This window comes from Budorcas taxicolor, chromosome 1, assembly GCF_023091745.1.
Source record: "Budorcas taxicolor isolate Tak-1 chromosome 1, Takin1.1, whole genome shotgun sequence".
Classification (NCBI taxonomy): domain Eukaryota; kingdom Metazoa; phylum Chordata; class Mammalia; order Artiodactyla; family Bovidae; genus Budorcas; species Budorcas taxicolor.
In genome coordinates, this window is record NC_068910.1 from 75,090,819 (window position 1) to 75,105,098 (window position 14,280).

The 14,280-nt window shown below is 41.0% G+C and overlaps 1 protein-coding gene across 5 annotated transcripts in view; it reads left to right on the top strand.

The window, feature by feature from the left end:
• Positions 1 to 14,280, top strand: part of APP (amyloid beta precursor protein) — a 312,932-nt gene that overhangs the window by 275,150 nt on the left and 23,502 nt on the right. For all 5 annotated transcript variants that reach the window (XM_052648165.1, XM_052648141.1, XM_052648149.1 and 2 more), the window contains one exon: positions 5,240 to 5,461. In XM_052648165.1, the coding sequence (XP_052504125.1) occupies positions 5,240 to 5,461 (222 nt within the window). The remainder of the gene's footprint in view (positions 1 to 5,239; positions 5,462 to 14,280) is intronic.

The window sequence follows — 14,280 nt, forward strand, 5'->3', positions numbered from 1 at the left end:
TTGGGTTTATGAACTGCCTTGGGGAGGTGTGTTGGCAGCCAGGTTTCTTCTGCGACATGGTTTCTGGGCCATACTCACCTTTGACACCTTGTTTTGTTTTGAGGCCTGTCTTCTGTGAAGGGGATGCTGAGGCCATTGTGCAGTGATGCCTTTGTATGGATATACCTCATAGCAGTGGTCAGACTGTAATGTGCTTAAGACTGGCCTGGGATTAGATGTACCCTGCTAAGTGAAATAAGTCAGATAAAGACAAACTATATGATGTTGCTTATGTGCGGAATTTAGAAAATGCAACAAACTAGTGGATAGAAACAAAAAAAAAAAGCAGACTTCAAAATAAGGAGAACAAACTAGTGGTTACCATGGGGAGAGGGAAGAAGGAAGGGGCAACACAGGAGTAGGGGAGTAAAAGGTACATAGTATTAGGTATAAAATAAGCTACAAGAATACACTATTCATCACAGGGAATATGGCCAGTATTTTATAGTAGCTGTAAATGGAGTATAACCTTTAAAAATCAGGAATCTATATTGTACATTATATGCTAAAGCTGAAACTCCAATACTTTGGCCACCTCATGCGAAGAGTTGACTCATTGGAAAAGACTCTGATGCCGGGAGGGACTGGGGGCAGGAGGAGAAGGGGACGACAGAGGATGAGATGGCTGGATGGCATCACCGACTCAATGCACATGAGTTTAGGTAAACTCTGGGAGCTGGTGATGGACAGGGAGGCCTGGCGTGCTGCAATTCATGGGGCTGCAAAGAGTCAGACACAACTGAGTGACTGAACTAAACACTATGCTGGTGCTGGAAACAAGTGAAGGCAAAAGAAGGGGGCAGCAGAGGATGAGATGGTTAGATAGCATCAGCAACTCAATGGACATGAATTTGAGCAAACTCCAGGAGATAACAAAGGACCAGGGAGCCTGGCATGCTGCGGTCCATGGGATCACAAAGTGTCAGACATGACTTAGTGGCTGAACAACAACATATTATACATCTGTAACTTATATAATATTGAAGATGGACTATACTTCACAGTTTTTTAAAAAATTGCCTGGGGACCATGTTAAATGTGTAGATTCTGTTTCCCTAGCTCAGGCTGGAACCTGAGATTATGATTTCAACAAGCTCTTGGGGGATGCCCACATAGCAAGATAAGAGGATTCAAAGTGAAGAAACTACGAAGACCATCCATCCAACTCCCCCTAATTTTATAGATGAGGAATGCAAAGCTTAGGGAGTTTCAGAGACCATGGTCACGTTGAAAGTAAAAGTGAAGTCGCTTAGTCGTGTCCAACTCTTTGTGACCCCATGGGCTATAGCCTACCAGGCTCCTCTGTTCATGGGATTTTCCAGGTAAGAATGCTGGAGTGGGTTGCCACTGCCTTTTCCAGGGGATCTTTCCCAACCCAGGGATCGAACCCAGGTCTCTCTCATTTCAGGCAGGTGCTTTACTGTCTAAGCCACCAGGGAAGCCCGGTCACGTTCAGTACAATATAGTGAACAGTATGGTAGTTATATGCTGAGCCATGAATCAGACGTGCATGGACTGTGATTGGAAAATTAAATCTGATCTCATAGTCTTGGTGTGGGCAAAATGCCTAGCACAGATGACAGCAGATTTATAGTAGAGCTTCTCAATAGGGAAAAAATTATATCCCTTTTATAAATATGCCTGCTGCATCTGTGGCAGTTGCAAAGGGTGGGGTTGAGGGTAAATGCATTGTTCAGAGGTGTAGTCCTCAGTGCTTTCAGATACATAAGTAATTATTTATTAAAATGTAAGAAATGATCAGGTGAGACTCTCCTGTTAGACAAGGTTGAAAAGAAATTTCCATTTGGAGGAGAGGCTGCAGATAAATGTGTCTATTTCCACCAGAACCAGAAAATAGGAGGGAAATGCTAACAACGATGCAGGTTCAATTCTATATGAAAGAAAACCCAGCAAGCCTAGGCATGTTCACCAGTCTCCAAATCAGAGCTATACTAGCCGTGTTTCACAGGGGAAAAGACAAGAGCTGGACCTCCTCTGTATAACAGAGGTTTCCTCCCTGCCCCAAATGTGTTCAAAGGATGGAAAAGGTAGTTCAGTTATTACACCTGCAGCTTGTAGAAGAACTGACTTAATGTTTATAAAGTTCATTTTCATGAAACCTTAAATGTGGCGGTAAAACTTTAGGAGGAGTTAGGCAAGTGGGTTAATCATTAAAAGGAGAGCATTAGATGAACTACCTAGGATTCATCTCTTTCCTATTCAGAAGTCCTTTTGTTGTAGCCACATGTTCCAGGAAACACACTCACTCAGAAGGACAATGCAGATATTGGAGTGCAGTTGAGTACACCGGCGGGCCCAAGGCAGAGTCTCCTCTTAGCCAAGGACCCCGATCAGTTTTTGTGAAAACCTTATGTACCCTAAATGTATAAGGGTCCCTAAAACTAATCTGAACAAAGGAAAATGAAAGATACAATCAAAGTTAACCGTGATCATATGCCTTAAGCCTAGGTAGTTAACAGTGGACAATGATCAATAGGCCTGTGGTCATACCCCAATAAGCATAATAGAATGTATGATTCTGTTTGGTTGCACAGATAATTAGGGTATTAATTAGGGTATTTTTTAAGGCAACGGAGATCCCTTCCAGGGGCCTGGTTTTCTAGTTGGTATGTCATCTCCATAGATACTGGGCATGTAGCTCAAAGTCCACAATCCGGCCCAAGATGGAGTCCTGCTTTCAAGACAGAGCTTGTTCTGTTTCCTCCATCACTTTTATGAGGCCACATCTCTGCAAATAAATTCTCATGGAAGTCTACTGCTTCTCCCAGAACAAAATATGTTAGTCATTTGAAGATGAAATCAGCCAGGGATCTCTTTTGATGTTGCTTTTTAAACAAATACATATTTTAAATATTTTTCATGACAGCTATGTGGTGAGATGTTTTGTTTTTCTTATTTGCTAGAAGTATGCCTGATAGGGGCTTCCCAGGTGGCACTGGTGGTAAAGAACCCACTTGCCAATTCAGAAGACGTAAGAGATGGGGACTGGATCCCTGAGTCAGGAAGATCCCCTGGAGGAGGGCATGACAGCCCACTCCAATATCCATGCCTGGAGAATCCCATGGACAGAACAGCCTGGTGGGCTACAGTCCATAGGGTCACAAAGACTAGCACAGAACTGAAGTGGCTTAGCATGCTCGCACACACATGCCTGATACATATCCTCAAAGCATTTTTGACAGGGCAGCATACAGTGGGTTTGATTGCATGTTGAATATTTGAAATTAAACTTCTTTTTGTTGTTTAAGCTGTAGGTTAAATATTACCATCACTGAATTTAGTTAAATATTTCCATTTTTACTACAAGACTCATAAGCTCGGTCGGGTATTACAGAAGATATTTGACTACAGAGGTAACTGCTGTAATTTGGGGCAGTAACAATTAGCTTTTACAAAAATAAAGAGTCTTGAGGGAAATGTGCCTAGTCTTTTAGTTTAATATAGCAGTTGGCAAATGTAGATGCTTAAAAGCTTTGAAATCCCAATATGTGCCATCAAAGTGCTGTAATAAAATAATAAATTAATTCAGATAAAAAGATTTTCCATCAGGGCCACCAACATAGTAGAAGTGTGGTTTCTGTGTGATCAGTCTGACCATAAAATTCAAAGATAAAGTTTCACTCAGAATGAACAATAAGATAATTGCATTTAGTTCTGGATGTTTTTTTTATCATAGGAGAAATTGTTTGGTACGAATTGTGTTAACAGTTGGTAAAAACCTGAGCCCTTAATAATGTCAAGAAGTAGGTGGCTGTCTTAGACATTTTATGATCACAGAATTGAATCCTACTCCCACTAATGGTAATCCATCATTTCCACGCTCTTTTCCTCTCGTAAACACCACACTGACTTCATTGTTCCAAGTGAGATGACCAGAGGGGGCTGTTTCTAAATCTCCTGTGTCTCATTGAGATAGAAAAGGGGATTTCTACTTTGGTACCAAAAATGTCTTTCACGTCTAAGTGCTTTTCACTCTACCGAAAATGTAATGTTTCTTGAATATTTCATTCTTTCATTTTCTGAAAATGAATATAATAAACCAGGAAAATTAACCACCACGGGGCTCCCTACATTTTAGCGGCCATTTGGAGGAAATTTCCTGCCAACGGTATTAGAGATAAAAGAGAAATGAGGGAACACCATGATTTGCTGCAATCTGAAATGCTGTGCGTGTTTTATGAGGCGCAGATGTAAGATTTACCACCGTAACAGCGCCCTTGTTGTTATTGTCGCTCAGTCATGTCCAACCTCCTTGTGACCCTGTGGACAGTAGCCCGCTGGGCTCCTCTGTCCATGAGATTCTCCAGGCAAGAATACTGGAATGAGTTGCATGCCCTCCTCCAGGGGATCTCCCAACCCAGGGATCGAACCTAATGCTCCTGCATTGGCAGGTGGGTTCTTTACACTCTGATAGTATGTTTTGAAAGGAGAAGCAGCAGAGGAGAAAGACAGGATGTTTGGGTTGATAGCCCGTGAGGAATGTTGGCAGGCAGGGCTGTGTACCCCATAGAAGAGAAGGCTGGCACAGAGCTTCATGTCTGCAAGGCCACAACCAGCAGGGCTAGGGGCTTGTTGCTTTGCTGCCTCAGAACACGTATTGTGCAGCCCCTGGGAACATTTGAGGAAGACAGGTTGTTTTCAAGGCAAAACAATGAGAACTGTTCAGGAGTGGAGCAAGCAGGCAGCCTGTTACTTACGCTTTTCTTGTTCTTACACATGTTCATGGAAAGACTAGAAACTCACTAGATATGTCCTTCAGCTTGAAAGAAACTATACCTGGCTTACTGAGGCACTGCAAACACCCCACCGAAGCATGCTCTCCATTCCTCTGCGATCCCTGTCGACTAGGAGAATCTACCTGTGTTTGGAGGGAAGGACTATTCCAGGTTTCTCACTGGGGGAAGTGGTGCACCAGTTGAGAGCATCCACCTTGGTCTAAGCCATCCTCCCAGGGCTCAAATCTTACCTTGGGCATTGTTAGCTATGATTCTGTATAAGTGGCTTATCTACCGTGTGCCTCAGTTTTCCTGTCTATAGGATGGAGGTGGTAACAGTACCCACATCGTAAATAAAATCGTGCCTTGCAGTCGTGCCTAGCAGACAGGAAGCGGTAGCCGCTGCCGCTGCTTCTGTTGTAACTGTTGTTACTCACCCAAGATGTGGCTTTTGTTTGGTTTAGATGAGCTGCTGCAGAAAGAGCAAAACTACTCGGACGATGTCTTGGCCAACATAATCAGTGAGCCGAGGATCAGCTACGGCAATGATGCTCTCATGCCATCTTTGACCGAAACCAAAACCACCGTGGAGCTTCTTCCCGTGAATGGCGAGTTCAGCCTGGACGACCTCCAGCCCTGGCATCCTTTCGGGGTCGACTCTGTGCCCGCCAACACGGAAAACGAAGGTAAGAAGCCCAAGCTAACAAAAGAGGTGTTTTGTTGGTTCTGGAATGAAAGCACAGCACCCAGTTAGTGTCCTTGAGACAGTGGCCACAAATGCCCACCTTCAAAGAAAACAGGTGATGGAATTACGGAAATCGCAGTTCACTCAGTGAACAGAGAAATTTCGATGGGGCCTGTATAAATGGAGGTTTGAAAGGGACCCAAAAGGTCCTCGTCAGTTATTTATTTTAGTGCATTAAATTTCGGATTGCATTAAATGTGAAAGGCAAAGAGAAAGAAACACTCAGATCATGAAATGTAATTTTGCTTAAGAGTTAACACAGTTTGAGGTTTAGAAAGTTAAATACAAAGCGTTTGTCAAAATTAAGAAGCACATTAATCTAAATGTTACTTCCTTTGATAATTCAAAGAAGCAAGATTTTTCCCTGTCAATAAACTGGCACAATGGATTATATATATACTCTTTCACAGGGATTTCTTAGCAAAACTTTTCAGATAGTTTCTATTGGGCAGAGAGAATTTTTTAGTTCTTATTCCATTACATGTTCCAGAAGTATGAAATTTCAAACAGGGGAACACCTTGATTTTGATATACTAATAGTTTATTTTTCAAGAACACAGGATTTTATCTGTGATTCTTCTTTGTTAAAGTAACGACTTTTGATGGCAGTTTTGTAATATGGATATTTGTAGTATGGATACCTCAGGACACAGTCAGTTACTCCTCCAGCTAAATATAAATCCAGTTTTAGACCTTAAGTGCACTGGAGAAACTTTTTTTAAGAACCATTGCAAAAAATCTTTAATATAGACTGCTCTCATAAGAGGGGTAATCACCACAAATTTGTTTTATTCATTTGGAAAAAGGTACCTTTTGGTAATAATATCAGATACAAACAGCAGTGTTATTTATAATGTAAAAGTAGTTAAGACTACCATTTATAAAAACAATTCTAACATGCAAAAAGTATAAGGAGATTTAGTATCAAAGAGCTGGGTGACTTATGAAATTATATTATTACTAGAATGCTACTTGTGTCATTTTTTTAAAGATAAATACATTTTGGTCATTTAAAATCCTCATCACTCAATCTCAAATGAGAATTGTTTGCAAAAAATGTCCAATCTCATTTTGTAAATAGAACACACGCAAGATTTCCTCTTTTCTTTTAAGATAACGGGTTAATTGACAGAAAAATAGGTAACATGTATGAGGTCTCACAAACTTTAGTAGCAAATTGCAGTCCTTTATGCCCTTTTTATACCAAATAGTGTTAAATGTGTAGTTTGTCATTTATGTCCAGGTTTTAGCTTTTTACAGAAAAACTTAAATACATAGACTATTTTTATTAAAAATTACCCCTGCCACTGAGAACTTATTTATCTCCAGTGTGCTTCTAAAATTATAAAGAAATCGCCCATCAATTGCTTATAATTTAAGACCTTTCACATATCTTTAAGTATATATTTTCCATAAATGAAATGTCCCCGTTTAATATTTTCAGTTATATATTGATTTTGGAAAAGTAGGATAAAACGTACTTTAGAGTTTACCTAAATCATTTTTATGAACACACACACAAGTAATAGAGACTATAAATTGTAATTTATTTATGGGTAAAGTTTATGGGAAGAGATTTAGAAAGCTAACAACAGAAGTTGAATTAGCAGCAAAGTGAAATTAATTCACAGATATTAGTGTTGATGTTTGTTGTAATATTCGGTGTATCCTTTAAAAATGTGAACCATGCAAAGCTTAATGAAGATAAAGATACTGTAGCCCTGTTTATGTTAACTCTTCAAATTTAGTGAAGACAAAGAAGTGCAGTGCGTAGTTCCACACAACACAATAGAGAATAGCAAAAAGTTATAATAATCCCTGAAGGTGTTGCCTTCCCTGAATTTCAAAATTTCCCTTTGTCTATCAAGTATTAAGAGCTTAAGTGCTTCATATGTAAATATCAGCCTACATGTTTCCTTGGTTGTCTTTAATGAAGGAAACTGAACTTTGCATTTATTATATTAATAGCATAAATAACACCAACAGTTAAATCAATCTGCCTTCATATGCCCTAAGTATTTTATCTTGACCCTGCTGCTAAGTCGCTTCAGTCATGTCCAACTCTCTGCGACCCCATAGACGGCAGCCCGCCAGGCTCCCCCGTCCCTGGGATTCTCCAGGCAAGAACACTGGAGTGGGTTGCCATTTCCTTCTCCAATGCATGAAAGTGAAAAGTGAAATTGAAGTTGCTCAGTCATGTCCGACTCTTAGCAACCCCATTGACTGCAGCCCACCAGGCTCCTCCGCCCATGGGATTTTCTAGGCAAGAGTACTGGAGTGGGGTGCCATTGCCTTCTCTGATCTTGACCCTATATGTATTCATACACGTATACATGATCACGGTTAAAACTTACATGCATTCTATTTAAACATGCTTCTTATGTTAAACTTTCTAAATAGTAACCAAACTGATTTTGTTTAGGAAAAAAAGCGGGGGGTGGGGAGGAGAAATAGTGACTGTTCCTTTTATGTAGAAATGGCAAAAGGAATTATTTCATTTCAGTAGAGCAGCTTTCTGAAATCAAGCCCCTGGTGCCATGGTCAGCAAATCAAGCAAGAAACAATTAAGTGTTGGTCCAAGTTAGAAAGCATACTGTGATTTTTTTTTTTTCCCCTCCTTCTCTTGCAAGTTAATCCAAAGAAGGAACACTGGACTTACTATCCTGGCTTTCCCCCAAAGTGATCCATTTGGATCACTGATTCAAAAGGTCAGGGTCAAGTACAAAATGGTTTGGCAATATTGCAGAACAGCAATGGACTAAATACATACCTCAGGACACTTGAGTGTTGCCAAGATTGATACCCAGTTGGACAAAGTCTATGATTGAGTGCCTCTGGAGCCCTGACTGGGAAATAGATTGCCTCAGTTCAGTTCAGTTCAGTCGCTCAGTCGTGTCCGACTCTTTGCGACCCCATGGATTGCAGCACGCCAGGCCTCCCTGTCCATCACCAACTCCGAGAGTTCACTTGAACTCATGTCCATCAAGTCGGTGATGTCATCCAGCCATCTTATCCTCAGTCATCCCCTCCTCCTCCTGCCCCCAATCCCTCCCAGCATCAGAGTCTTTCCCAATGAGTCAACTCTTTGCATGAGGTGGCCAAAGTACTGGAGTTTCACCTTTAGCATCATTGCTTCCAAAGAACACCCAGGACTGATCTCCTTTAGAATGGACTGGTTGGATCTCCTTGCAGTCCAAGGGACTCTCAAGAGTCTTCTCCAACACCACAGTTCAAAAGCATCAATTCTTCGGCGCTCAGCTTTCTTCACAGTCCAACTCTCACATCCATACATGACTACTGGGAAAACCATAGCCTTGACTAGACAGACCTTTGTTGGCTTCATTAAAAGAGCTAATATTCTTATTAAATAAGGAAGTTATTGAATAACAGCCAACTCTTGCAGAAGAATATTAGAGGCAATAATAGTTAAGATCTCAGAGTTTGAGTGCTGTTTTTCACCATCATCAGACCAACCCTCCTCTTCTAAATGTTAAAATGTCTTCTTAATGAATCTTAAAATGAGCTGACAGTGTTTAGGGGGTTAGTCAATATAATGGACGTCAAAGTAAATGTTTCAATAAGTGTTCAGGCTTGACTACCAGTGGAAAACATAGCAGTCAAGTGTCTGCCCCGTTATGGATGTAACAAATATAGATGCAGACTGATACAGAGGTCCTGCACTGAAGTTTTTCTTCATATTATCCATTGGTGGGCTCTGGGAAGATCCAGGTTACAGTAAGGACTATGCAGAAATGATTTGTATTTACACATAAAGCTGAGTTAGGTTCTGGGCTCACATAATCATCAATACATAAATGTCCAGGGCTTCCCTGGTGGCTCAGATGGTCAAGAATCTGCCCTCAGTGTGGGAGACCCTGGTTTGACCCCTGGGTCAGAAAGATTCCCTGGAGAAGGGAATGGCAACTCACTCCAGTATTCTTATATTCTTGCCTGGAGAAATCCATGGACAGAGGAGCGGGTGGGCTACAGTCCATGGGGTCACAAGGAGTCGCACATGACTGAGCAACTCACATGAACAACCACAAAAAGTGCAGGAGGAATTTAGGAAGCTGTGTGGGATGCAGGACAATGTTTATTTGTATGAGTTTGCCCTGTGCATTCCGTCTAGCATCCCAGGTCCCCAGCTATTGAATGCCATTAATATCCTCCCTCCTATCACAGTGGCAGTCCAAAAGACCTCCACATTCCCCGCCATCCCACACTCCAGAATGCTGTGCATCAGAGTTTAAATTCCAGCTATGTGATCTGGGCCAAGTCACAAAGTGTCTCTGACTATTTCCTAGTTTATAAAATGAAGTTGATAATAATAGCTAACTCAAAGGGTGTACGCATTAAATAAGATGGTATGAAAAGCTCTTAGTAAAGTGCTTGAAATGTAGGAAACGTTCAGTGATAGCTTTCTTTTTAAAAAAGTAGAACCGGGACCTTATCAGAGAAGTTTTACAGCTTGTCTCGGAGAGTCGCCCTATCACCTAAACAGTATCCATTAAGTCCCCTACATACGAATGGGAGTTTCATTCTGAGCACATGTTCGTAAATCCAGTTCGTTCGTAAGTTCATCAGAGTTAGCCTAGGTACCCGACTAACACAACCGGCTAGATAGTACTGTACTGTAATAGATGTATAATGCATTTCACACAAATAATACATAAAAGGGGCTTCCCTGGTGGCTCAGACGGTAAAGAATCTGCCTGCAGTGCAGGAGGACAAGTTGGATCCCTGGGTCAGAAGATACCCTGAAGAAGAGAATAGCAATCCCACTCCAGTATCCTTGCCTGGGAGATCCGATGGCCAGAGGAGCCTGGTGGGCAACAGTCCATGGAGTCACAAAGAGTCGGGCATGACTGAGTGACACATAGTACATAAAAAGTAAACATCACTGAATTAAGTAAAACAGACAAACGAAAAAAGAAAACACGTTTCATCTCACAGCACAGTACCTTGAAAAGTACAGTAGGACCAGCTACTTTTACACTTGCTTCTGGACATCCTGGGCTTGAAATAAAGATACTGTCCTACTGAACTCTGTCCTGTACTGTGCAGTAAATTACAGAAAAGCACAGCCACCTGTAGAGGATCCGCCTGCACAGTGTACCCCAGACACGTGAGCTAACTGACGTGACTCAGTATGCAACCGCACATTCACTTCTTTGAAAGTTTGCCACTCAAAGGTTCATATTTAGAAGACTCACTGTATGTAAGTCTTAAAATTAGTGAATGCAACAGAGCACATAATAGTCCTAAAATCTCACTTTTTCTCCCCATCTTCCTCTTCTTGCTCTCCCCAGAGCCTCGTTCCTTGCTAATCTTAACGACATGTGCTCCTATACAGGGCTAGTGAGAATATCTAAAATTCTCAAAGGATTTCCTTTCATTGTTCCTGCAATCCTTATCATCATCAGAGCTTCAAAGGCCTACCAGAATTTGTTGTTTTTCTCAAGAACGATCAGTCAGATCCACACAGAGGGTCAATCACCCAGGCATTCTTTTAATTTATATTGAAAAAAATAAGTGTATCACAGAACAGTTTTCCAATATTTTAAGCTCTTTGACCAGCTGCAGTTTGCCTTTGGGGATTTTTATTCTCTGGTTTTTCTGAGCCACAAAACTGAAATGGCTAAACCGAAGTGAGGCTGTTGTTCCTAAAACAGTTGTTCTCACGGATCATGAAATCATCTGGCTGAAAGCTTTTGTGTTGATAGCATTTGTGTCTGTTCTGTATTTGCATGACTCCCTGAACAGGCCAGGCTGAAGATCCAGAAAATGCAATGGCTGCTGGAAAGTCTTTGTGGCCAGGAGTCAGCTTGTCTGCACAGAGTGCTCTAGTATTCCTCCAGAGGCACAAGAGGTCTTGTAAGACCGGATGTGTGTGATTGCATCGAGAAATAGCCCCCTGGTCCATTTTCACTTAGCTATAATGCAGCAATGAACAAAGCACTTTTAAAATGGAGAAAATGGGATTAAATCATGTCCTTCATCAAACCTGGAAGCCAGGCCTTTTCAGGCCCCTCTTAATCAATGTGTAAAACTGGTTTCCTGTTGCCCTTGTATCACCTTGGGACTGGTGGGGAGGAGAGTTTATGCTGGGCGACTTTTAGCTTAGAATTGGTTTATTATTAATGCAGTGAACACCAGAACCAACAAACTCAGAAGTCCTTGAGTTGCTACCCTTCTATTTCTCTCTTTTTGTAGGGGACTACTTGATGCAAAGCTGCTGCAGGCAGTGAAATAACACATTTCTGCTAAAGTTTTCGTGTTTCTTATGTGTAATTTACTACACAGCCCAAGTAACATGTTTTGAACACTACTGAAGTTACTTTATATTGAAGTTACCTTCTGGCTCAAATGGTCTCTTTGAAAAATTAGAAATATTTATTTTGGATTGGGAATAATACACTCCTTTGTCTTGTCAGTGTTTTTTGTTTGTTGTTTTTTTTTTACAGTGATGTGATTATCTTTTTTAAAATGCATAGGTGTCTGATCACTGAACACAATACCGTATTTTTTGAATATTTATTCATATTAAATCAGCCTCACATTGTTAAACTAAGGTTTACGTCACTAAAACTATTGTTATCTTCCCAAAAAACAGAAAAAGTATTAATTACTGTTTTCAAATAATACATGCAACCTTCAAACAAAAAGGCAGAGAAATTTATGGGAGTGATCTCTCACCCACAATAAACTAATGATAGTTTTTTGTGATAGTATCTTTCAGGCTTTTTTCTATGCACAGTTGATGTGTTTCCATATTCCTTTGAGTAATTCAGGAATAGGGCTTCATCATTTGTAAAGGTCTTTGGCATACATGTGCGTGTTCAGCCCTGGGAAAACCTAGATTCCTGGTGACAGAACTGAGGTTCAGGAAGGATGACATTTGCCCAGGAACACTGAGAGTATAAGTAGTGGCATTAAAATGGACCCCAAGAATGACTACCAGGTCTTCAACCAAGATTTAAACCACAAACTCAGCTGCTTTCCCCTGAGTCACAGTTGCTAATGATTTAACCACTGATATGAAGGTTTTGCTCTGTGATTTTGGTATCTTTTTCTTCATCTGAAGCACCATTTGGGGCTCCTGTCATCAGGAAGTCCTCAAAAAGTACAATAATCCTTCCGTGAACACCATTTTATAAGGAGTAAGAAAGTCTCTTATACAATGGAAAAAGGATGAAATACAGAGAAACAGTATTGCTCACATGTATTTGTGAGTTGCAGAAGGAAGTAGGTCTTCATTTGATAGTGAACAGAGTATTAGTCATCCTCTCAATAGGTGTCATAGATTAATTCATAAGTAGGATATTTAATAAATGCAATGTTATAGTATTGGAGAGTTTCTGAAATGGATTTTTAAAAATGTTTGTTTCCTCGTTACAATGAGAAGATAAGAGTTACTATTTCTATTAATATTTTACTTATTAAAAAACAGCCTCAGATGTGGTCATTTGCCCTTGGTCACTTAACTGTAAATATCAGGTTTGGCTGTCTCCACCACCCTTTCCCTTCTCATGCTGCCAGGGTGCATGATAAAGGACCAGATCACCTTTTCCTTTGGATGTATCCAAATGTCTTGGTATTCTCAGCAACGTTTTCTTCTCCTGTTTTGAAGACTTGGCTTGCTGCCATTTTCTTCTCCCTCACTGTTCCTGCCAGTGTGTGGCATTCAAAACTGACTTGGGCATATAATCCCATCTTTGAATGCCTGGGCTGTATGCATCCCTAAGCTGTATGGTCCTGTTGAAACTGCTGATCCAAATGCCATCCCGTCCAGGACACCTTCTCTTCCCACGGACACCACTGCTCACTTTTTCTGATCTTCTTACCTTTCTATTTCCAGGGCCATACCCAAGAGGCTTTATCCCTCCTTCCTGGCTTTACTGACCTTCCCAGGTGGCTCAGTGGTAAAGAATCTACCTGCCAGTGCAGGAGACGTGGGTTCTATCCCTGGGTCAGGAAGGAGGAGAATGAAATGGCAACCCACTCTAGTATTCTTGCCTGGGATATCCCATGGGCAGAGGAGCCTGGGGGGGTTACGGTCCATGGGGTCACAAAACCATCAGACATGACTTAGCGGCTAAAGAGCGACAAACGACCTGGCTTCGCTGTCCCCTTGTCCATTGTTAATCCTAAAACCTTTGTTTCTCTCCCTTGCCCATTTCTTGAAAGACCAGGGTAAGTTCAAGTTAATATTTTCTGAGAACTAGAAGCACTTTGGAAATACCAGCTAATGGTAAATAATAGTGGACACTATTGTGCTGCTGTCAGTGTTTTCTTTGGGTCAAACCCAAAATTGTGAAAGTCGACAAACACAAAAGGAAATACTCTCACTTCATATATTTCAACTGTATGTCATCTGTTAAATAGAAACCAGTCTTTAAAAATACAAAGAGGAAAAAAAAGAAAACACAGAGAGGGAGATAAACTCTGGCTTACCTCTGCCTCCCTCAAACTGGGAACAAACTTGATTTCCTAAATGGCAGATTATGTGGTGAAGCTTTGTTCTCCTGATAAATTCCTATTTGCATTTGCCCTGAGGATTTAACTGAGTCCTTTTGTAGTTAATTAACTGTGAAATAAGATAAGGTTGGACAGTTGTAAAAGGAGTTATCTTTAAGATTTTCCACTGGACTGGGTATCATGTATCTTATTTCTAATCAAAAGCCAAGAAACTATCTCTAAACTCACTGGGAGGGAAAACCCACTCTCACCAGCCCCTCTCCTTTGATGTTGCCGCGTATC